Source organism: Nelumbo lutea, chromosome 1, assembly GCF_056320005.1.
Source record: "Nelumbo lutea isolate HS-2025 chromosome 1, American lotus-T2T, whole genome shotgun sequence".
NCBI lineage: Eukaryota > Viridiplantae > Streptophyta > Magnoliopsida > Proteales > Nelumbonaceae > Nelumbo > Nelumbo lutea.
The window spans coordinates 20971318-20997297 of NC_142684.1; the positions used below are offsets into that span (position 1 = coordinate 20971318).

Below are 25980 nucleotides of genomic sequence, written 5' to 3' on the forward strand. Positions count from 1 at the left end.
CTTCTTTGCTCGTTCCGATGACTTATTTCTTGCTTTCTAACTTAATCATCAAAGAGCACACCTTAGGATTGTTTGCTTTTTTGTAAGTCCTTACAAACACCTTGGTTTGCCCACTCAGTTCCTCCCCTTCTCTCTTTATTTGTTGCTCGGATTTAGAATATAGCACCTATCAATAATTTTTCCTCTCTTTTTTTTTTCGCTTCCTTTCAATATGTAACATCAAGGTTCAAAGTACCAACATGAAGATGACCACCCAATATTGGACAACGATACTCTGAAGATGACCAAATTTCAAAGACGAATATAAAGTTTTGCATATCTTTATTCCTGTATCACCTGCCATGAAACTGATGTGCCCAAATCTCGCAGAAGCAAAAATTCTGCTCACATGACATCCAGTTGCACATTAGGAATATCCCCATACATTTATGTTAAATTCACAGGTATATCCTCTGTACATTAATGTATGGCGGGATCTCCATACTTCCACTGTGTGCAGTTTTTTTTTTTTTTTTGGCAAAGAATCCCATCAAAAACTGATAGGTATAACACAATACGGTATGATACATTGATACTTTGTTCGTTGTGTGAAGGTACCCTCTTACATGTGTAATTGCCCATGAAAATATACATGTTATGCATCTTTAGGATCTTCATTTCCAATTCCTCCCATTTTCACAATCCATCATATGGATTACAATTATAAGCTACTAAAACTTTTCTCATAATCTCATAGGGGAATAGCTCCTGAAGAGAACTAATCTTTCTTCTTTTTTTTTATATACCATCATGCATTCCACATTCCACAATGAAAATTTGAAGATCTCAGTCTATTATCAATGAAATAATAAATTGAACGAATTTCCTAAATCATTATCTTTTATTTATGTACTTTCCACTGTCACAATACTTCACAAGGGGATTGATTGCTCTTTTTCTATGTAGAACTTCAAAAGATTGAAATTCCTCTGAAAAACTCAACGTCTAAATCCCCAAAGGGACATTTGTGAACCCGGAGACAAGGATTTAGATAGAATGGCTCTAACGAGTTGCAATCAACCCTAATAGGAACTTTGTCGCACCCCACACTTGCAACTCCAGAACTCCACTGCAAAAATACGTCTAAGGTGATCACTGACAAATGTGGTGTCAAAGATCTCAGTTTTCATCCTCCCAGAGTCCGGTGATTTGTTCTGGAATGCTAGTTTTGCGCTGCATTCAACTACTCAATGGCAGTTGTAAGGTAATAGCAGGAAGTTAGAGAATTTTCATTTCATGGACTCCCACATCTGGCTCTCCGAGAATTGAAGGGTTATGCAATTAACCCTTTATAAGGTTGTGGAACTCAAGACGAAGCAGCTTCTGAACGTCAAAAGATGTTAACAAGCCATGGTTTTCTGCAAAAGAGAATGGACTGTGAAAGGCCTCAAATTCTGTCTGCAAAACCAGCCAATAAACCGTTAAGACATTAATGCTAGAAGTGCCAGCAAATGACGAGGTAGATTCTCAGCTGTCAATACATGAATGATTGTTCAATCCATACAAATTTTGGAATGTATCGCAAAGGGAAAAAAGCTCAAATTCTTCACTTTTTTCCCCTTCATTCGTATATATGTTTCCTTTTTGGTTCCAGAAGAAGCTACAAGGCTACAATATTAATGCAGTATGCTCTATGTAGCACGTGTGTTTAGAGAAGTACATGTTGGAATGTCAAGTGAGATACTTCTAAAAAGAAATCCCACCCTCTCCCTCCCAAACATATTCATTTTTATTAGATTTTTTTATCAATATATCTAGAAAGTCCAGTAATGAAAAAGGGAACAAAAGCCAATATACCAGAAGGAACTATGGCCAGCATATTCATTGTAGTAATCATTGCAAAGTATAGTTGATGAAATTTTATTGAGTAATGAAAAAGAATAGTTACAAGTACAGTTGATGAATTTTCGTATCACCGTGCAATGAGACAATAGCTTAATTTCCCAAAACCCAAAAACTAAACAAATGCTATCTTTATCGTTCCCATGAAGCAGTACCTATGCTGTCCAATTGTCACGTGGAAGGTGTTTTCTGGACAACCTTAAGCTTGTTCTGTTTTACTTTTTTTTTTTTTCTTTTTTTAGATATTTGATATCCCTCCTCCAAAACTCAAAACTCATCTTCGCAACTCTGGCGTCCAGTAACAATGGAAACAGTGATGGACACAGCAAGCTGATGTTTAGTATGATTTTTATGCGACATCGTTACTAAGACCTGAAACTGTTTGAAGATGACATGGAACCATATATGAGGGAGCTTTGGAGAATTGAGATAATAATATCTCACTCTAGTTTAAAAGTGCGAGGACTTTTAGCACCCAAGGTGCAAGGCCAAGTGTGTGCCTCTTCAAAGCAAGGGGCAAATTTTTGAAAAAATAAAAAACATATAAACAGTAATACATAAAAATGCAAGATAAATTTTAAAAGAAATTAAATGTTTTAAAAATAATTATCTCAAATTTAAAACAAACATAATATATAAAACATACTCGAAGTGAAAACAAGAAGACAAAAGCATAATAGCGAAGTTCTTCAAGTTCTCAACAATTCAAGCATATGAAAATTTCAGTCTGTTTATTTACCTTCTTGTTACAATACTTCAAGCAACTAGTGTTATGTTAAACATTTTGCATTTCTAATCCTCTGCCTCCATAAAGACCCATTTGAGGGAAAAGCCCAAACAAGTCCATACGAGGGTTTAAAACAGCACACTTGACCTAAAGTCTCGCCCATATATGTATGTCATAGATCATTCTATTTTGGTATTATAAATTGGATATTAGTTGTATGCTCCTGCTTCTTTAGTGGAGATTTTGCTATTTGTGATCCTATTTGCATGAACTAAGACTTCACATATTTAAGAAGTTTTTGTTTTCTTTTTTATTTTAAAAGTTAATAGACCATTTGAAAAATATCGTAAAAGAAAGGCATTTAAAAGCACACACCTGGGCTGAGACACAAGACACACCAGGCATGCACTTTTCGAAAGGGGCTTCCGGTTGGTTTTTTCTAAAAAATGGTTTTCAGTTAACCTATAAGAAAAATTGGCAATTAACCGAACCGACCAACCAGTGTGTGTGTATATATACATATATGACTTACCTACCCAGGCTACGCACCCGACTATGAGCTATCCTGCTCGTACTTGACTTGTCTACTCAAGATTCCCAATCCCCCATCCCAAATCCCATTTGTCACTCCTATTTTCCTTCCCTATTTCCCAGCCAAAACCCACGACCCACGACAAGTGCCAAGAGAAACTGAGAAGTTCCCACTCAGAATGAAACCAAACACCTCTATTTCCATTCCTCCTCTCCTCTGACCCCTCGCTCTCTAGCTCCTCTAATCTCCGCCATGTAGTACAGCACCACACCGCTGCCTTGCCAGACGCCAGTGGTGATCTCCACACTCCACAAGAGTGCAGCACCAGGCACCATAGTCCATAGCCGGCTAGCTTGGTTTAGTCCTTCTCTCATTCAATCTCAAAGATACAAAATATCATCCTCTTTCTCTCTACTCTTTATCTTTTATATATGTTTTTTGGGACTGACAGTTTACTGTATCAAACCGATCATTTTATGGTGTTTTCATATCTTATATTGGAGGTAAGATGATGTGGGCGCGTATTGGGAGCAGCAGCAGCAATGATCCGCTGCTCTCATCCTATCCAATTCGGCAGCAACAGTCTTATCCATTCAGCATATTAGATTAGACTATCTTGTTATTCTTATCTTATCTTTTTAAGTTAGTAGATTAGATTATCTTATCTTATTAGATTAGGATTAAGAGAGACTTATCTTATCTTATCAGTATTATCTTATCAAGATAGAGTTTGAGGTCTCCCTAATCAGTAAGGAGTCTCCCTAAGAGCAGGACTCTTGTAATCTCCTATTTAAGGAGCCACTATTATTGAATACAGGCATCCAAAATTTCAGTCAAAGAGAAGAGTAAAGGAAAGTTAGGGTGATCTCTTGGACAAATCACCCCTTAGGTTGCCACGATAGGGTCTGCACGCAAAGGGAGGGGCAAGGGGAAACTAGAGGTTCTCCCCGTGGACCGACCCGTGACGAGATCCTATTCTCGGGCCCATAACATTTTGGTATCAGAGCAAGGCGTCATGGGTGATCTGGAGCAGCTGCCATCCAGGGTCTACGAACTCAAGCACCAGCTCATGGAGACCAGCTCAGAAGTACGTGAGATCAAGGACGAAGTCGGGGAGCTGCGGCGTCTGATGGAGTTATTCCTTTCTAGCAAAGAGAGGAACACAGAAGGGGTGACAACCACTAGCGACCGCCGACTAGATCTTCTGGAGTCTTCCGGCAAACAGCAGTTCGTCAACCAGGGGGCCGCAGTCATCCCCAAGTACAGCAGGTTGGAATTCCCGTCGTACAACGGCAACGGAGATCCCTTGGGCTGGCTGTACCGGTGCAAGCAGTTTTTTCGAAATCAACGGACAGACGACCGAGATAAGGTAAGCCTAGCCACCTTTCACCTAACAGAGGAAGCGCAACTCTAGTTCTATCGATTAGAACAGGAAGAACCCAGGCTCAGTTGGACCCAATTCAAGTCCTACTGCCTTCTTAGATTTGGGCCCCCACTGACAAGCAACCCCTTAGGCGAGCTGATTAACCTTAAACAAACCGGCATGGTGGCAGAATACCAGCGCCAGTTCCAGACCCTCCTAGCAAGGGCATTTTCAGTGTGATCGGACCAGCAGGTAGAAATGTTCACCGTTGGGTTAGCAGAACCCCTGCGGGTGAACGTGGAGATGCAGAATCCCCCCAACCTGGTCACAGCCATGAATATAGCTCACGCCTTCGAACGCAAACTACAACTCAGTCGTGGAACCTTCAGTATGGGGCGGCCTCCATCAGCATGGCCATCCCCGAAACTACTCGGAATGGCTCCATATTCAGCAGCCAACCAAGAATGGAAGCCACAGACGAGCAACAATTCCAGATCAGCATCCAGTGTGGGGAGCAACGTCGTTGCACCCCCTATTAAGCACTTGTCTAGGGCTAAGATGGCGGAACGCAAGGCGAGGGGACAATGTTTTAATTGCGATGAATTCTACTCAGCAGGGCACAGGTGCAAGAGACTTTTCTGCCTCCTGGTCAAACAAGAGGAAGACGAGGATGAGCCCTCTTCATTGGAACCCGATCCAGGAGGGCAAAGTCATTCCACCTATCCGGGACTCCTTTGACTGTGTTTCCAAACACCCATCCTGAATTCGAGCTTAAGGACAAGCTCATAGTCCAAGAGGGGAGTAATGATGTGGACACGTATTGGGAGCAGTAGCAGCAATGATCCAGTGTTCTCATCCTATACAACTCGGCAACAACAGTCTTATCCATTCAACATATTAGATTAGACTATCTTATTATTCTTATCTTATCTTATTAAGTTAGTAGATTAGATTATCTTATCTTATTAGATTAGGATTAAGAGAGACTTATCTTATCAGTCTTATCTTATCGAGATTGAGTTGGAGGTCTCCCTATTCAGGAAGGAGTCTCTCTAAGAGCAGGACTCTTGTAATCTCCTATTTAAGGAGCCACTATTATTGAATAAAGGCATCCAAAATTTCAATCAAAGAGAAGAGTAAAGGAGAGTTAGGGTGATCTCTTGGACAAATCACCCCTTAGGTCGCCACGATAGGGTCTGCACGCAAAGGGAAGGGCAAGGGGAAACTAGAGGTTCTACCCGTGGACCGACCCGTGACGAGATCCTATTCTTGGGCCCATAACATAAGAGATATGAAATTTACATTATAATAAAAATACCAAAAAACCAAAAAGTGGTTACCCGGTTGCTTTGGTTCGGTTTTGGTTTGGATTTTCAAGAAATCGATTGGTTTGGTTCAATTTCAAAATATTGGTCACAGTTTGGTTAACCCCTAGCTGCACCTGGGTTGAGGTGAGGTAAAAAACTTGAAATACACCTTGCCCATGAACCTAGGGATATCTTTTAAAACACTGACCTAACTCTTTTTTTAAGTCCTACCCACTTGCCACATGACATGGAAGGTGCAAACTTCTTTTCCCTACTGCAGGAAGGTCAAAGTAAAACTGGACAACCTTACTAGGCTGTTCAATTTTATTTTTCTTTATTTTTTTTTCACTTTCATTATGTTTAAAAAGAAAGATGATATAATCCGTTGCATAATATGAGATGATATTCATTAAGCTAAATCTAGATATTGTGATTCTGCAAAGAACTTTTTACAGTTTTCAATTATTAAGGTGCCGCTTTGTTGGTCTGAAATCTTAGTCTTAAACAAAGGCGTGGGAGGTGTATTAAGGTGCCACTTTGTGAAGTTAATGCGAGATTTTTTGTGGAAGCCTAAGGAAAGGGAATAGAGATCGCAAAATTAGTGGGGAAGTGGTAATAGAAGCAAAGAGCTAGGTGTATTAGGTCTAGGTTTCTTATAGAGAAGAAACCAAGCTTTATTGGGAAGTGGCTCTGGAGGTTGCCTCAAGAAAGAGATAATTTATGAGTAAAGTGATCTAAGCATACATGGGCTCTTAGCCAATGGATGGGGCATTGGAGCACTAAATCGAGCAACTCGAGATTCACCTAAGAAGGCCATTACTGGTATTCTACTTCTGTTACTCCTCTTGGTAAGTACAATCTTTGTTGTGGAGGCAGACTTAAATTCTAGGAACATGCTTGGTTGGGCTCTTCCCCTTTAAAGGATCAATTTCCTTATCCTTTTTCTGAGTCACTTGAAAAATGAGCCTGTGTCTAAATTCCTAGTTCCTTCTAGCTCTATTAGGGACTCAAAAACTCCAAATGTACTAGTTGCAATTACTGGAACAAGTCTTCATTGACTCTTCCAAACCAGATGGCCAAGTCTAGACTTGTTCCCCCTCTGGTTCCTTTACTTGTGCCTCCATTTTCAAGGCTCTATCTCAAAGTGACTATAAGCTCTTGGAATTCTTTTCCAGTAAAGGAAGTTTGGTGTAAGCCTAATCCACCTAAGGTTAGTGCTTTATGTTGGGAAGTTGTTCATAAAAAGATTAATACATGTTAACTGCTTGAAAGAAAGAGACCATAGTTGTGTTTATCCCCACATAGTTGTTTTTTAATGTAAAGGCCAATGGTGAGAATTGCTATCACAGAATTGCTATCACTTGTTAATTTCCTGTTCCTTTACTACTTGCATTTGGGAATGGTTTCTCTCTTTGATTGGGTGCAGGTGGACTCCTCAGGCTAATGTTCAAAGCTTATTTGTTTGAACATTCTTTAAATGGCCAGATGGAAGGGGAAGACTTATGTAGAAATACACGAGCGGAAATTTTGGACAATTTGGGAAGAAAGGAACTCAAGACTATTCCAGGAGAAGGAAAGAACTAAGGATGGTATTATTGACAATAAGATCAGAGTGGCACATTGATTAAAATCCATGGAAATGTTCTCTCATGTCTCAATGGATGATATGTTTAGGAGTTGAAAAGTAGTGGCTGAATCATCCTCTAGTAGGATAATAACTAATTTATTTTCATCTCCACTAGACAGAGGCTTCCTTAAGCTTAACTTTGATGGAAGTAGTATGGGAAGGAGACTCTCTTAGGACAGAAGTATTGGCATTGATGAAAAGAATAAGAAAACAAGATTGTTGAACATTAGAAGATTAATTGTAGAAGGGGACTCTAAACTGGTGGTTAGTTGGCTGCAGTATGATTATCTGCGGATGTGGATATACAGCAATCTAAAAAGGAAGTTTAAATGGACAAGAAACAGTGAAGTAAAGATTCAGTGGGTAAAGAGCTGTGCTAAATGCCTAAATCCATTGCAGATAGATTAGCAAACCAAGGGGTGGAGAGGCAAATTCTGTTCTTGAAATCATACCATAGCATGTTCTATTTGTATCATTAAATAGTAAAAAAGTTTCAGAACAGATATGACATTGCATATGCCTGACCAGGCTGAAATAATTGAATCACAGTTTGTCCCTAAAATAGCAGTCTCACGAAAACATCCCCATCAGGCAAGATGATTTAAATAAATAAATAAATAAAACTCCTAAATTCATACAGGTCACTTACAGCAACTACAAGAAAAATCAGCTAGTTTAACTGCTCTAATAAATCAGGAAATAAACAATTAAAAATAAAGACAATTATGCCTTTTCAGTGGCATTATGTAAAAAAGCAGAAGAAACATGCATATAATCCAAAACAAGACATTAAAAAAGAAATCTAATATTTTACTTCAAATACCTGAGGTGTCCTAATTTTCTTTATGAACCATACATAAACAAGAATACCCGCCTCTTTGATGTAGTTGGTGGTTGGATCAAAAACCATGGGAGGATGGCATCAACTCAGGGTTGCATTTGGCATCAGCTGTTGGAAGGAACTTGGATGGTAAGGACTATAATCAAATAATAAATTTTCATTAATCATAAAACCTGTATAACAAAAGAATTGGAAATACATGGAGAGGAGTTGGGGAAAAAGCCAGCAGCTCCTCACTGCATCTGTTTCAATCAACCTTGGTATGAGTGTCATGGATTTTGATACAAACTAGAACCCAAATTCTCACCTCCACTACTTACGCCATCTAAACACACAGTCCTGGACTCATTTACTACTACATGTCCTACACCTACATTGTATACTCCATTTCTTGAATTGTTTCCTTTGAATCCCCAGCCATTCCTTGTGCGGAGCCATGGGTAGCGATAATAATTATTCAACTTTTTCTGTCTGAAGTACCTCCTTCCCAAGCCATTTGATGAACACCTCACTCGCTCAACCATTTCCTGATTGCTTGTCCCAGTAACTGTCACATCTACTCGCCTTTCCCGTGAAGTGCTCAGACCTCCACATGCATTAGTTATCACTGGATTAGCAGTAGATGCTGGGGATGAAGAGTTGCTTCTATCACGAGGAAAAGGAGGTAATGGTGGGAAAGGATGAAAAGGAATGCCCGGTGCTATTGTCCAACAGTCCACAGATTCTGCCTGTAGTGTCCCCAGCTGCTGCACAAAGGATAATGGAATTCCGTATGACACAGACAAATGAGAAAGGTACCTTGCCTGGGCAGTCCCCATAATTACTTCACAACCACTACCTACATGACCAGCCTCTTTTGATGAAAATTCAGCAGTAGTAACTGCAGAAGGATTGGATGGAACTGGGGAACTCTTCAGAGACGAAAACCCAGGAGGTGCATCTTGGATGTAGCTAGCACCAACCCTGGTAGCTGCTTCATCTTGCAGAGATAGAATGCAACCTTTGACATTTTTGTCATTGTCAACTTCCATTATTTGGTCCTGCACAACTTCACAGCTCTCAAGCTGCTGTGCACTAGGTTCAAGTTTCTGTTTTGAAATTGGTTCTACTTTTTGTTTTTTGATCATATGAGGTAGTTGCAGATCCAGGTTTTTCTCCACAGGTTGATCCCAGCGACTTTTAAACTTACGCATCCTTGTCACATTTGGTGGACAACTGCTGATATAAGGAATGGAACTGCCCTCTTGGCCATCAGTGCCAAGTGGATTTGCTGCATGCATTGCTTGAGTGACACAATTGATTGCTTCTGTGGGTCTTAAACCTTGATCATTCCGGCGTTTATGTGATAAAGAAAGCCAACTGGAGTTTGGACCACCTTGCAATTCCAATTTGATGTCATCCCTGTCTGAGTAGCTTACTTTCCTAACGGAACGAGGAATCCATCTGTCTCGGAAGTTCCGTGCAATATGGTGAACCTATATGGACCCAGAATGATTAAAACCCATCTCAACCACAAGGCATGCAGATTCATGTTCATTTCCAAACAAAACTAAAACAACAAAAAACATAAAATTCATAAAATATTAACAACTTTTACTTCTGATCACTGTACAATACTTTGCATATAAAGGAATGATCAATGATGTCATCATGAACATAAATCTAAATAAATAGGCAAGTAGTGCATAATAAGCAAGAAAACCAGGATTGAAGCTACTGATATAAATGGTTATGACCAATTTGAAATGCAATCAATCAAGCCAAAGACTAGTAAGAACTGCAGTTATAAATATGTTGAACTTTGAAATATTCCTGCCTGTAAGTAAATATTTTAATATTTTTTCACTTAGGAGCATTCTCTAATTTACTGCTATAAGAATAATAGATACCTATATTATATTAAAATGCAGAATTTACATAGCTACAATATCCTAGAAAAAAAAAACACCACGTGGAAAAAGGTTATGAGCTTATACACTATCTGGTTCTAATATCAAAAGTAATTTAATATCATGACATAAAGAGTTCTTTTTACCAAATTTGAGATGAGATTGATTATCCATCCAAATGTTAGATGAGATTAACATAGCTCTGTTCACATTGCATTATTCTCTGATATCAATTGCTTTTACTTTCATAATACATTTTTCCTACACTAACTGCCTAGAAAGTATGTTTGTCTTTATAAGGACATGATAAATGATCTGGACTAGAATGCATATTTTCAAATGAAGAAAACACAAGTCCAAGTTGACTGATCGGGATGGATTAAAGGCTAAGTTGCACCAATTTTACTGACTGATTGATACGGATTACCAGTAGCTAATGTTTTTTTTATAATAAAAGAACGTTTATTAAGAAAGAAAATAGAAAGAAAGTAATAAGCAATCACTTGAGGACAAAGGTATCAGTTTTTTATATGTTGTGCAACGTATCCGTGTATATCGTATGGCACCTATCAGTTTCTGAATCCACCAAAACACCAAATACCACAATTTAGGACAAAGGTCATTTTCAAACTTTAATAGCCTTCCTAGAGATGTCCTGGTTAAAATTTTGAAACCTGAAACTTTTTAAAACTACAAGTATTGCCCCTTTGAATCGTGTGATACACAAAAGTTGAGTATCAAACATTTGGTTACTTTGAACCATGGCATCATCAAACCAAAAATGACCTGTCAATATCCCAAGCCAACCAATTTCTTCCAAATATTCTCTACTCTCAGCATAACACTTCTTTTTTCTATTCTCCCTCACACCTCTTTCACTCTTGCTTCCCCCACCCCCCTCCCCCTCCAATAGTATTACAACCTCCCCCCACAAGATTCAGCAACCTCTATTCTTTTCTATTTATCCTCCTCTTCTTTCCTCCTTTGTCTTTTACCAAGCTTCTCAAATATTCTTCCAGCCGCCTCCTCTCCCCCATGAAAAAACACACCAACACCCTTCCTATCTCAATCTCTCAGTCAATCACCTTACCAAGCTCCACCCACTTATTAATTTTCCTAATTATATAGGCACACCTCCAGATTTTCATTCTCCTCTAATGCCCGCCCCCTCTCCAGTTGAATCATCCATTGTTTCTTTTGATTTTCCAATTTTACTGCTACAATCTCTCCTTTCCCCCTCAATTATCTCATCATCTTCCAGATTTTCAGACATGGGTTGGTTTAGTCCTAAACTTGAAATTCTGCCCCATGTTTCCCATCTTGTCTCTTTAAGTCATTTATTCACCCCTCGATCTCTTGCCACAATATTCCGCTAATTCTGTAACTTCTTCATCATCCATAAAATTATTATTCCTCTAAGTATCCTTCCTTCTTGAGTTTTCCTCCATCAACTAGAAGATGAAACAGTTGCAGAAAGGAATCGAAGTTCATGCAATAAAGGTGGTATTCAATAGGTCATGGGATAATAGCATATAAGGGCAACCTTTGGGCCCTAATATCAGTAAAAGTAATATTTTTAAAAAAATTTCAAAAATAGGGTAACTTTTGAAAAATATTATCAATAAAGGGCAGAATCACTGTTCATCTTCTTCCTCTTGCAGTCTATTCACCAGTGCCGCCGCCTCTGGCTACGCCTCCACCCACCTCCACCTCCGACAACGTTGCCGGAGTTGGGCGGAGGCAGAGACGGCGGTGGCAGCGCTGGTGGTTATTTCTCTGGCCAACGCTGCCACCTCCACCTCCGCCTCCAGCAATGTTGCCGGAGGTGGGTGGAGACAGAGGCGGTGGCAGCGCTGGTGGGCGGAGGTGGCAGCGTTGGGCAGAGAAATAACCACCAGCGCCGCCGCCGCCGCCGCCTCTGCCTCCGCCCACCTCTGGCAACATTGCCGGAAGCGGAGGCGAGGTGGGCAGAGACAGGCGGAGGCGTTGCCAGAGGCAGCGGCGGACGGTGGCAGGCGGCGGGCGCTGGTGAATAGACTTTAAGAGGAAGAAGATGAATGGTGATTCTGCCCTTTATTGATATTATTTTTCAAAAGTTACCCTATTTTTTATATTTTTTTAAATATTACTTTTACTGATATTAGGACCCAAAAGTTGCCCTTATATGCTATTATCCCATAGGTCATTCCATGGTTCTTCTGTCACAACCATAAAAAAAAGGCAAATAGAAGAAATAAGGAACTATTTGCAAATCACACCTCCATCAGCAGTAGAAAAGGAACACACCACTGGTTATGCAAAGACCTAAAAGAACTCCATTTTTTTATCGAGAACTATCAGACTCCATGGATGGTATAAAAGAATGGAGTGCAACTAGATATGTGACAGGCATTCCCTGAATTAGGATAGCCCAGCTTCCTATGCTATCTGTTTATCATCAATTACAGAGTACAGTTCACAAATCTTAGGCTGTTGTTTCCCAAAAAGATCATTGCTTGTCACTCCTCTTTCAAGTGAACCAACTAATCATTGGCTGACCTGTGTGCTCACTTAAAAGTAACTCTCATTTCCCTAGCCAAGGTTCTTATTTCTTTGATTAGATTCCTATATCGCCAAGAGTCCAAGCTGTTGCTTCAAGCCCAACGCACTGCAACCCTTGAATCTCTTACCACCACATCTCCAATGTTCAGGTTTCTGTTCAATCTAAGGCCTTGTAAAACAGCCAGCAATTCCGCCTTTGATTGGATAAAATTTTTAGGTATTTCCTGTTTATTGGTTCAGGTTTTGAAGTCTTGAAGGGTAACAAAGTAATAAAAAGATACTTGTATATAAACCCACAAAATGAATAATTTAGTATAACAATGTCTACTTTTTTATTATAATCTTTAAAAAATGAAAATTATAAAAAATATTATATAGTGCCTTGTGCAGAAAAGCTAGACACTTGGGTATGGTGACCCTCCATGGGTGCTGTCTTGAATATAAATCACCCAGGCACCTACCTAGGTGTTACCTTGACAACTATGTGGTGTCCAACTTGGAGCTATTGTGGTCTTAACTGGTGTAGAGGAAACAGTGCTTTGTCATCCCCTATAGTATTCCACAGGGAAATATGCAAACAGCTTCAAAATCCAGACTCGATCTATTACCTTGATTGTTATGTTCTCTATTAAAGCCTCTTCACCTTGTGCTTTGCCATTGACTATTCTTGCATTTTTTTTTTATGATTACTATTCTTGCATTTTTCTCCTACCGTATCAGCTATATGCAACCCTTGTGCATAGAGGTGTCAATGGGCCGGATTCAGTTTGGACCCCATTCAGTCCAAATGTATTTTGGACCGTCCAAAAGATTATATGGACTCGGACCAGTCCAAATATAAATGGTTTGTACGCATAGTGGACTGAATTTGGACAAAACTGATTGGTCCGGTAGTCCAAAGTCATTAAATATGTGAATCACAATAAAAGCGATTTGCTCAAGTTTAATATAAAACTAATTTTATAAAAATACTCCAAAGTATTTTTACGAAATCACTTTTATAAAAGAACTTTTATGAAAGTATTATTATAAAATCACTTTTACAGAAGAATTTTTATGATAGAACTTTTACAAAATTATTTCTATAAAAGCATTTTTACGGAAGTGCTTTTATCAAAGGATTTTTATAAAAGTACTTTCACAAAAGTATCCATATGAAAGTGCTTTTATTAAATTACTTTTATAAAAACACTTTTTTGAAAGTATTTTTATGAAAACACTTTTACAAAAGCACTTTTAAAGTAATTTTATAAAAAGTACTTTATGAAAGTAGAGTACTTTTATGAAAGCACTTTTTATAAAAGCAATTTTATAAAAGTATGTTTATAAAAGTACTTTTACGAAAGTACTTTTTATAAAAGCACTTTATGAAAAAACTTTTATAAAAGCACTTTTGTGAAAGTACTTTTATAAAAGCACTTCTGTAAAAGTACTTTTACAAAAGCACTTTTATGAACACTTTTTAAAAAAAAAAAGGTAAACTTTTATTGATGAAGAAACAGCATACAAATTACAATGGGCCTTTCCACTAAGGCCCAAAACCAAGAGTACAAAGAAAGTTAATTCTCCCCAGCCAGCAGCTGGGCTCCTAAAGTCCTTGGTTGAAGTCCTTTTACAGCAGCATTCCAGGATATTATCGTTCCAAATGTATAGGAAATAAGTTGATCCACTTCACTAAATTTGTTTTGGAATATTCTGTTATTCCTTTCAGCCCAAATAGTACTTAACACCGCAGCTGGGATGGAAGACCAAACACTCTTTGTGATCTTGGACTGTTCCTTAAGCTCCCAACACCACAAAAGATAACACACTTTTATGGAAGCACTTTTACAAAAGTACTTACAAAAGCATTTTTACAAAAATACTTTTACGAAAGCACTTTTATCGAAGTACTTTTATTCATTCACTTTGGATTTGATTGGACCCAATCCAGTCCGTTTGCATTTTAATTGGATTGGATTGGATTGGATTGTAGAAGCTGTTATAGTTTTTTTATATATATTTTTTGGATTTCTCATGTTATTTTGGTGTTTGATTCAATTTGGATTGGGTTGGACCCAATCTGGTCCATTTGCATTTTAATTGGATTGGATTGGATTGCAGCAAGTGTTGTAGTTATTTATATATTTTCTGGATTTCCCATGTTATTTTGGTGTTTGATTCGATTTGGATTGGATTGGACCCCCAATCTGGTCCATTTGCATTTTATTTGGACTGGATTGGATTTGGTTTGCATGGATTTGGACTGGATTTGGTCCAGTCCATTTGTAAATGGACCAATATTGGATTGGACCGGATTGGACCAAATCCAGCCCAGTTGACAGCCCTACTTGTGCATATCCATTATACCTTCTATCATTTCCAGCTCCATTATTATTGTATCTTCTGCCTTCTTTCTATTTTATATACAATAAGTCCATAATCCAACAACATACCATTACAAATGCTTAAAGCAACTAGCGTGCGCATAACAACATAAAGGCATATATGATACTATTTTAAGTTATAACCAAAGTTCAAAATATCGATATGTATCAGGTCGTATCGGGGGCTTACCGATATGCCCCTACAAGGGGTGTTTCGGGGTCTCGACAGGTTCAGAGGGTGGACGGACCTTAAACCGGCCCCTCTGAACAAGATTCAAGAAAACTAAAAAAAATAAAAAAAATAAAAAAAGCTATTGATACTGCCCGATACACCTCTACCGCATATGGGGTGTATCGATATTTTGAACCTTGGTTATAACAGATAACTTAAACAAAAAAAAAAATTATAACTAAACAAAGGTCATAGATAGTCCTAGGCAACTGCAACATAGGTATCTATCAACTACATAACAGTTATTATAGCTCTCAATTGACTACCCCATCACTTTGAAAACTCTAGCCCTCTTCACCAAAAGTTTGAAACTCATACCATACCTTTCTTTGTCAAGCTCCTTCACAAAATTGCTTTTTATAATACAGTCCTTTGCCTTTTTTCTCAAGCTTGATACACACAGTCTTCAATTGCTTTTTATGATACACACCGTCATTTGCCTTTATAATACACAAATGGAGATGTATCATAAGCCTCCAGTGACCTCCAATCGTGTACGATACACAATCATCCAACCCTATACAGTTGGGATAAGGCTTGGATGATGATGATTGGTTTCTTCCATTCAACTCTCTGATGCTTTTTTTTTTTTTTTTGATAATTTCAACCCTCTGATGCTTTTGGATTCCAATAATCCTAAACCACTTTCTTCTGGAAAAAGTTTATGTTACAACCACTAAGATTATTCTTGGGAAATAAGTGTTTGTTTTAAAGTACTTATTAGCGCTTGGGAGATCTTTTTTTATAGGAATTTGGAAGATCTTTTCTCAAACCACTTGTACTTATTTTAAGTACTTATTTATGTTGCAGTGTTTGGTGTCCTGCTTATCCTATAAGTACTTGTATTTGTGGAAATGGCAATTATAGCTCTAACTTAAGATAGGCATATATTTGATACTTATGAATACTATATAACCACAATGGAGAGGGAGAGAAATGAATATTATATTGACACAATGGAGAGAAAACAATGGTTGCCGGCACTGCTGATGCAAGTTAAGATTCGATTGAGAGAAAACAATAGGATTCTTCGGCTTTTTGAAGATGGGGGCAGTCCCTGGAAATAAACAAAACACTGGGGACAGTCTTGTCCCATAAAAAATACATAAGTGCTTATTGAATAAGCACTTAAAAACCCACCCAACTCTAGGTTTATCTGGAAAACACGAATAAGTACTTATTTTCCACTTATTGTGTGGTACCAGCACTTAAAATAAGTACATATTTTAAGTGTTCCCAAACAGGAAATAAGAATGGATGGGAATGGCTATTCAACCAGCACTTGGAGGTCACTCACTAACCAAATGGCTGACATGGCTTCCTGTAATAGACATACTGAATGGGTGGTCTTTGGCCAGTTGGGCTGGGACTAGATGGACCTATGCTCGTGGCCACAGCATTCTGAGCCTGACTTGTGCATGCTAGAATAGAAGGTTGTGAAGAGCTGGGATGGGTTCTATCCTAATTATTTGAAGTGTTTCTTGCTTGTTCATTTAAGTTTTTTTTTAAGTGATTTGAACATTTAACTCTACTAATCCATGCAAACATTTGGACATCTTACCTTACAACAAGGCAACACAGTGTAGTAATGGTTTTGCAAATAGCGAGTTGGGGGTATAGGAACTGCCAGGTTTTTTGTTGGGCAGTGGAGGGACGGAAATTTTTCCATAGGGTTGGGCCGTTGGGGTTATTCCAACCCATACTAAACCTCATTTGTGTCATCCCTAGATTCCCTACTAAAAAAATGGACAACTAGTTCCATGTACATATGCCTAGATGAAGTGTCGAACCATGTTTTTGTTAAGGTGACTTGTTACATCCAACAACTAGTTGGCGTTCATAACCAAACTTTCTATTTTAAGAATGGAAATAAATCAATCATCTAATATAAGAACTAAATATCAATTGTGAATGTTTGGGTGCAATATGGCATGTTCAGACTGTTAAGAGTTACAGGAGATCAATGTTGTGCTTCAAGGAGTAGAACAAGCAAGAGACATTAATTTGGATAAACTAACCATTGAAGGCGACTCCAAGGTGGTTGCTGGTTGGTCAAGGAATAGCAAGAAAGCAGCATAGGCATATAAAGGTGAACTAAAGAGGCTCAAATGGCTGATTAGGAGCATGCACCTAAAAGTATAACGGGTGCCAAGGTCAGCAAATGGGATGGCTGATACACTAGCTAAGCAAGGGGTTCATAGGGATCACTTGTACTGGTCTCATTTGTAATTTAAAGTATGTATATTAGGTGAGGTAGTAGATACTAACCTGGAATGCTTGACTTATATGTACATATTCTGTTTATAATAAATAAAATTTGAAGTTGTTCAAAAAAAATCAAGAGATGGGCATGGTTTTCAATCCAAGAAGTCGTAGCACACTTAAAAATGTCATTCAAGTGTTTTCACAAACTAAAGCATACATGTTTAAATCAACAATGGTATGATGTCCACACAACATTATTAATAACAGAGAGGAAAGCACATCAATAGGACTGCAATAAAGAATCCAGAAAGGCAAGAATGCACATAATTTCTCTGTAGAGGTATACAAGGCAAAGAACATAAGAAAGTACCTGAACATCATTGTGTCTTGTTAGAATAAGTATTGAATCCTTAAAGCTGCATAAAAAATACCACAAATGTGAACAATGTGAAAAAATTTTCAAAAATTATATCTCCCATAAGAAAAGGAATTAACCGTAGAAGAACCATAAGGGAATGAAGCTGTTAATTGCAATGCTATTTTGGAACACATCAAGTCAATGCCTAGAAATCGACATCAGAAGGTAAGTTAGGCAAACAAGGAAGTGATATAGATATACAACAGTATCATCAGTTGCCCATCAAAGAAACCAGAATTTTTTTTTAACAAGTAAAAGCACCCACAGTTCTACAAACACAAAAATGGAAAACCTCAATTAGCTGAAGTAGAAAATATTCAGTGCTGACCCTGATTTTTCTTTTTCTTTTTTTGAGAAGGTAAAGTATAATGTATTAATATATTAATATCAAAAGAAGCTTGTAGTACAAGTATACTCAGAACTAGGAGGCCCCCCCCAAAAAAAAAAAAAACCCTAAGTCCACCCTCAAAAAAGATGCAGAAAAAACATCTTTAAATTCATAAGATATAGACATCCAACCCCTTAGTTCCTCTACTACAAAGTTGATTACCCCTGCCTCAGATTTTGCTTTCTACTCAACAACCCTATTGTTTCCCTCCACCCATATGGCCCACAAAACTGCATTTGATGTCAGACCCTAAAAATCTTCCTTTTTATGGTCATGCTAGGGATCTTCCATCCTTGAAATAGATCTGCAATTGATGTCAGACCCTTGCAGAAAAGCTGCAATGAACGAGTAAATGATTAGAAGATTCCACTTCCAAACTACATAGAGGGTGTAACAGACCTGGTGTGGTAAAGCCCTTCCTCATAATCATTTGTTTTGTAAGACATTTCTCCTTAACTGCCACCCAAGAAACAAATTTGATGTTCAGGGGTGCAGCAACTTCCCAACTGGCCTTGCAAGAAAATTGCTATTGAGTTCATCAAGTAGGCCTCTGTAAAAAGTCTTGACTGAAAATACGCCTGATTGTGTCCATTTCCAGCTTCTTGAGTCCTCAGGTTGCAACTCTAAGTGCTGGTTCTGGATTCTAGTGAGGATTTCTGTCACCTGCTCCAACTCCCAATCATGAAAGTTTCTCCTGAAAACAGGGGACCAAGTAACTCTGCCACCTTCCACCTCAAACTTATCGGCTACCAAAGCCTGTTTATTTCAGTCACATTGAACAGAGAGGGAAAACTCTCTTTTAGGGTATTGTCACCACACCAAGGATCCAGCCTAAACCTCAGCCTGCTTCCATTGCCAACCTTATATTTTATCCCTTTCATTGAGTGGGGATAAAATTTGTAAAGGCCTTTCCAAACACCACATCCATAAGAAAGATGGAAATCAGCAGCATGCCAACCATTGGCACCAAACCCATATTTCTCTGCTATTATTTTCCTCCATAACCCATTTGCTCAGCAGAGAACCTCCAAACCCACCTTCTCAATAGTGCTAGATTGAACAATTTCACCTTCCTAATTCCCAGCCCACCATGAGAAAGAGATTTACAAATATTATCCTAGCTTACCAGATGGTATTTTGAGGAATCCTTCCACCAACCCGTAGGAAGTCCCTCATTCTTTTTTCCAATTTTTCTTGTTACCTCAGAGGGAATTGGAAATAAACATATAATAAGCTGGAAGGCTATCCAGCACACTTATGATAAGAGTGACTTTCCCACCTTTGGACAGATATCTAGCCTTCCAAGAAGCCAATTTTCAGTGTACTTTTTCTAATATTGGACTCAAAATGCTTTTTGAGGTGCATTTTGCCCATAGAGGCAGACCAAATATTTTGAAGGAAGGGTTCCTATTTTACAGCCCCAACACATCAGTCAAATCTTGTACATTAGGCACTTCCCTGACTGCCAACATCTTACTTTTGGGCAGGTTAACCACTTCAAACCAGCATAGTAAGTATCATTGGTTGGGAACCTGCTCTGTGAAGAAATCAGAAAAAAAAGACTGTCATCTGCAAATTGCAACAGCTCTATTATGTGTACCATTATTACTAACCTTAAATCCTTCTAACAATCCCAACAGGGCCAACACTAATGCTCTAGCAGCCACTTTTCTTAGGCTCTCCATGACAACAAGGAAAGCAAGGGAGACAGAGGATCTCCTTGTCGCAGCCCTCTTGAACTCTTAAAATTGCCTTTGGCTGCACCAAGTAGTGACACATCCCGAAATGCATTATTACATAGGTACAGTACATAAAGGTACAGAGCAAAGACTGTGAGAGACAAAACCTCTTCTCTCCCTAACCATACCCAACTCCCTTACAATTGTGCCCAAAACAGGGAATCTCTTCCCACCCCCTGTTTAGATATAGAATTAGCATCTCTTTAACCCATCCACTTCTTTGTTCCAAAATGCATCAATTCCATCAAGTAGTCTAGACAAGCCCAGTTAACATGGTTGTAGGCCTTTTCTAGATCAATTTTACAAAACTAGCCACTTTTTCCACTCCTTTTTTCATGAGTCCATGAGTTCATTGGCTATGAGGACACCATCATGAAAGTGCTTGTTGTGGACAAAAGCCCCCTGATAAATAGAAATAATGGAATTTATTATCTTTATTAACCTTGTAGCCAAGACTTCCACTAAATCTTATACACACTTCTGCTCAAACTTACCGGCTGAAATCCTTCATTTCAGCAGCCCCCTTTTCTTGGGAATTGAGAGATGAAGGTTGTACTTAGGCTTCTTTCCAATGTTGCTAAATAATGAAACTCCTCCAAAACTTTAAGGATGTCATATTTTATGATCTCCTAGTATTTCTTGCAAAACAGGATGGAAAACTGTCAGAACCTGGAGCTTCCCACCACTTCTTCAACCACTTTTTTGACATCCTCCCCAATAAGGGTTTTTCTAAATCTCCCAGTTGACACTCCATTTATGTCTCAAAATGTAATCCATTTATATCTCAATTTCCCCTTCCTCCTCAATTAGCTGCCCTTGGCTTTCCAGCTTCTTAATGGGGTTGCTTCTTCTTCTTGCATTGGCTGATTTGTGGAAAACACGGTATTATTGTCACCAACTTTTAACCACTGAATTATTGACCTTTGCCTCCACCTCACCCCATTTAGATAAGCCAAAGAGTTGAATTCCTTGTTGGTCAAGGATCTCTTCCTCTTTTGATCCTCCTCTAGAGACCTTGATTCTTCTTCCAAAACAATCTTGGTAATAATTTTTAGGCATTCAAGTCCCTCTTCTTGTCACCTTTTTTGACTTCTGTCATTGCCAGTTTTTTTTCCTACTTTTGAGCCATTATAACTTTTTGCTCATTACAAGGCTAGCTGAGCCTTCATAGGAGATTTCTGTCTACCACTTTGAGATGTTTGGATCAAACCTCTGTAAACCCAGCAGACAGTGTTCCAGCCTGAATGGATTTGACTTCTTTCTAATGCCATTTGTGTCCAGATGGGAACATGATCTGACAAAGGCTTCACGAGAGCTTCTTGAGAAGAATTAGGGAACAACTCTTCCATATGGTAGATATTATAAACCTGTCTAGTCTTACCGATGAAGGAAATCTAGATTGCTGGCCCAAGTATAGGTAGCACCAGACAAAGCAAGATCATGAAATGCCTGCTTTTGAATGAAATCTAGAAACAGACACATAACTCTGTTACCTCCGCTACACCTCTTTTTGTCTTCCAATTCGAGAGTTGCATTAAAATCTCCTCCACTTGTCCAAGATCCTTCTCATTTACTCCTCGCATTGTCTAGTTCTCCCCAAGGCTTCCTTCAAACTGGATTTGATAGGACCATAGATGCTAGAAATGATGATCTGTGTACAGGAGATGGGGCTTTGTTCTGGGATGACCTATGGATCGGTAATTACACTCTCAATCACCTTTTTCCCTCCCTGTATTCATTATCCCTTTTTAAAGTTGAACCCATTCAGAGGCTTGTTTCATTCTCCCATTCTTCTGGTATAAGTTGGAACATGGGCTTTAGAAAAGACCCGAGGGATTCAGAGAATGACCAGGTTGCTTTGCTTCTCAAAACCCTTGAACCTGTTTGTTTGGATCTTTCTAAACCTGACACTTGTATTTGGACCCCTAACCCTCTTATACTTCTTTGCTCTGCCCTAACCCTCAGCCCTTTTTTTGCAAGGAAATCTGGTCCAAACCTATTCCCCCTAAAGTGGGAGCCCTATGCTGAGAAGCATCTCTTGAGAAGTTGAACACTATGGATAACCTGCAAAAGAAAAGACCTAACCTTAGCATTTTCACCAAATTGGTGTTTCCTTTGCAAAGTTAATGGAGAAAGTTGTTACCATCTACAAATCTATTGCCCTTTTGTTGTAGGGTTGTGGGAAAAGATCCTTGGTCATTTGGGTTGCACGTGGACAGAGCCTCAAAAGATTGGTGGGCTAATCAACCCGTCTACCTTCAGGTGGCTTAAGAGAAGGGGGAGACTGTTATGGACGCCTTCCTCGGGAAGACGTACCATCGCCGCCGGCAGCAACAGGCCCCGGGCCCACCGCCAGCAGCAGCAAGGATTCAGTGATGCTCATCCTACCCAGTTCGGCAACAACAGCCTTATCTAGATTAGATTAGCTCATTTTGCTTGTTCTTATCTTATTGTTCTTATCTCTTATCTTATCTTGTTAATAGCTTATCAGATTAGGATTAGCTTATCTTATCCTTAGCAAGATAAAACTGGAAGTCTCCCTATTCAGCAAAGAGACTCCCTTTGATTAGGACTCTTGTAATCTCCTATTTAAGGAGACCCCATTATTGAATGAGATATCAAATTATTCAGTCAAGAGTGAGTTAGGAGAGTTGGTGATCTCTTGGACAAATCACCGAAGGTGCCAAGATAGGTTCATCAGGAGCAGGAAGGAACAAGGGAAAACAGGAGGTTTTCCCCGTGGACCGACCCGTGACGAGATCCTATTCCCGGGCCCTCAACAACTTGGTATCAGAGCAAGGCGTCATGGGAGATCTGGAGCAGCTACCTTCCAGGGTCCACGACCTCGAGCACCAGCTGGTGGAGACCAGCTCCGAAGTTCGTGAGATCAAAGGTGAAGTGCGAGAACTGCGACGACTAATGGAGATTTTTCTTTCCAGCCGAGAAAGGAACTCTGACGGAGGGACAGCAGTTAAGGACCGCCGGCCAGATCTGCCAGAGTCTTCCGACGAACAGCAGTCCGTCGGCCATGGAGCAACCATCATCCCCAAGTACAGCAGGCTGGAGTTCCCATCGTACAACGGCAACGGAGACCCCCTAGGCTGGTTGTATCGCTGCGAGCAGTTCTTCCGGAATCAACGGACAAATGACCAGGACAAGGTAAGCCTAGCCGCCTTTCATTTAACAGAAGAAGCACATCTTTGGTTTTATCGGTTAGAGCAAGAAGAATCCGAGCTCAATTGGCCCTAGTTTAAATCCTATTGCCTTCTTCGGTTCGGACCCCCATTGACCAGCAACCCACTGGGCAAGATAATTAACCTTAAACAGACCGGAACAGTTGTTGAATACCAGCGACAGTTCCAAACCCTCCTCGCGAGGGCATCCTCCGTGCGACCAGACCAGCAAGTCGATATGTTCACAGCAGGGTTAGCAGAACCCCTGCGAGTGGATGTCGAGATGCAGAATCCCCCAAATTTGGTCACAGCCATGAACTTAGCCCGCGCATTTGAGCGCAAGCTGCAGCTCAGCCGCGGAATTTTTAATGTGGGTCGTCCACCGAACTCGTGGGTGCCCCCAAGACCAGTAGCAACGACCACCTCTAGAGCAGTGACAAGTACAGGCAGTAACATGGTCACTCCTCCCATCAAGCGCTTGACCAGGGCAGAAATGGCAAAGCGCCGAGCGAGAGGTCAATGTTTCAACTGTGATGACCTCTACTCGGCAGGACATAGATGCAAGAGGCTTTTTTGCCTTCTCATAGATGAGCAAAAGGAGGAGGAAGGGGAACCCGTCACATTCGAACCAGAGATCTCTCTCCATGCGAACACCGGTATTAAAACCTCTCAGACCATGCAGTTACAGGCACAGATCGCAGGTCAGCCGGTGCGCATTCTCGTCGATTCAGGGAGCACACACAACTTCATAAGTGAACATGCAGCCCTGCAGTTAAAACTACCAATGGAACTCCGGCCGCGACTACAGGTAGCCGTCGCAAATGGTGAAAAAGTTCACAGTCCAGGGATTTGTAAGGACGTCCCAGTACAGGTCAATTCTAAACTAATTCTTGTTGATTTATTTGTACTCTCATTGGATGGGTTCGATATTGTTCTTGGGGTCAAATGGTTAATTACCCTAGGCCCGATTTTGTGGGACTTCAGCGCACTCACCATGACCTTCCACCTGAATGGCAAGCAAGTTTCATGGCACGGTTGCAGGGTTAAAGAAAAGACACCGCAGGTTCATGCACTCCAGACAAAACCGGCAGCAATGGAAAAACTTCTCGCCGAGTTTTCAGATCTATTCCAGGAACCGAAAGGCCTTCCCCCTTTCCGAGCTTGCGACCATCGTATTCCTTTGGTGGCGGGTTCAGCACCAATCGTTGTCAGACCTTATCGCTACCCTCACTTACAGAAGGATGAGATAGAAAAACAATGTACAGCGATGCTAAACCAAGGGATCATACGCAAAAGTCACTCCCCCTTCTCTTCGTCGGTTCTATTGGTGGCGAAGCAGGATGGAACGTGGAGGTTCTGTGTTGACTATAGAGAACTCAATGACCGGACGATTAAAGATAAGTTCCCTATTCCCGTTGTTGACGAACTACCGGACGAGTTGCATGGTGCCCAGTATTTCTCTAAGTTGGACCTAAGGTCCGGATATTTCCAAGTTCGCATGGCTCCCAGTGACGTGAAGAAGACTGCTTTTCGCACCCACCATGGCCACTTCGAATTTTTAGTCATGCCATTCGGACTCTCCAATGCACCATCTACATTTCAGTCACTAATGAACGAGGTATTCCAGCCCCATCTGCGCAAATTTATTTTAGTTTTCTTTGATGATATCCTCGTTTACAGCAAATCATGGGTAGAGCATGTCCACCATCTGAGGACCGTTTTCGTACTCCTACGCCAACACAGCTTATTCCTGAAACGGTCCAAGTTCTCCTTCGGGGAGCGACAGGTTCTTTACCTCGGCCACATCATCCATGGGCAGGGTGTAACAGTTGATAGTTCCAAGATTCAGGCTATAACAGAATGGCCCAAACCTCAATCCGCCAAGGCCTTATGCGGGTTCCTCGGTTTAACGGGTTACTACCGCAAATTTGTACAGAACTATGGAGTGTTAGCAGCCCCGCTAACCAACCTATTGAAGAGAAACTCCTTCCAATGGGATGACGCAGCTGATGAAGCTTTTATGTCACTGCGAAATGCACTGTCTTCAACCCCTGTCCTGCAATTACATAATTTCGCCCTCGAATTTACAGTCGAGTGCGATGCTTCCGGAGTGGGTATCGGGGCCGTACTACAGCAACAAGGGCACCCGATCGCTTTCTTCAGTCGCAGATTGGCTGACCGGCATCTGAAGCTTCCAGCCTATGAGCGCGAACTAATCGGCCTTGCCCTAGCCATCCAGCACTGGAGGCCGTATTTGTGGGGGTGGTTGTTCATCGTCAAAACTGATCATTACAGCCTCAAATACCTGTTAGAGCAGCGTCTCACCACTTACCCTCAGCAGCATTGGGTTAGCAAACTGCTCGGGTTTGACTTCCGGGTGGAATATAAGGCGGGATCCTCTAATCGTGCAGCTGATGCCTTATCTAGGCGAGAAGAAGACGTGATGATTCTATGTAGCATTTCCCAACCTCGGATCTCTCTGTTTGATGACATTAAGAAGGTAGCACCACAGTCCCCAGAATGGTCGCTCTTACTGCAGAAGATCCAGACCGGCACGGCCGACCCCGATTGGTCACTTCACGACGGGTTGGTACTGTATAAGGGACGAGTCCATCTTCCAGCAGACTGCCCGTTGATTCCCACCATCATCACCAGCATCCATAACTCCACCCACGAGGGCATTCAAAAAACACTATACCGCGTCCGGTCTGATTTCCATTGGCGAGGTATGAAGACTTCTATTCGAGATTT

The 25980-nt window shown here is 40.3% G+C and overlaps 1 protein-coding gene across 6 annotated transcripts in view; it reads right to left on the reverse strand.

Moving 5' to 3' along the window:
• Window positions 1-861: 861 nt before the first annotated feature.
• The window catches only part of LOC148873880 (histone-lysine N-methyltransferase ASHH2-like), a 70424-nt gene continuing 45305 nt past the window's right edge, over window positions 862-25980 (reverse strand). For 4 of the 6 annotated variants that reach the window (XM_088966077.1, XM_088966076.1, XM_088966074.1 and 1 more), the window contains 2 exons: window positions 17882-17927; window positions 8416-9753 (listed from right to left, as the gene is read on the reverse strand). In XM_088966077.1, coding sequence (XP_088822203.1) covers window positions 8548-9753; window positions 17882-17927 — 1252 coding nt within the window. In that variant the 3' untranslated portion in view covers window positions 8416-8547. Of the gene's footprint in view, window positions 1438-8260; window positions 8387-8415; window positions 9754-17881; window positions 17928-25980 lie in introns of those variants that run through there. The other 2 variants (XR_016105526.1, XR_016105525.1) reach the window with 2 other exon arrangements.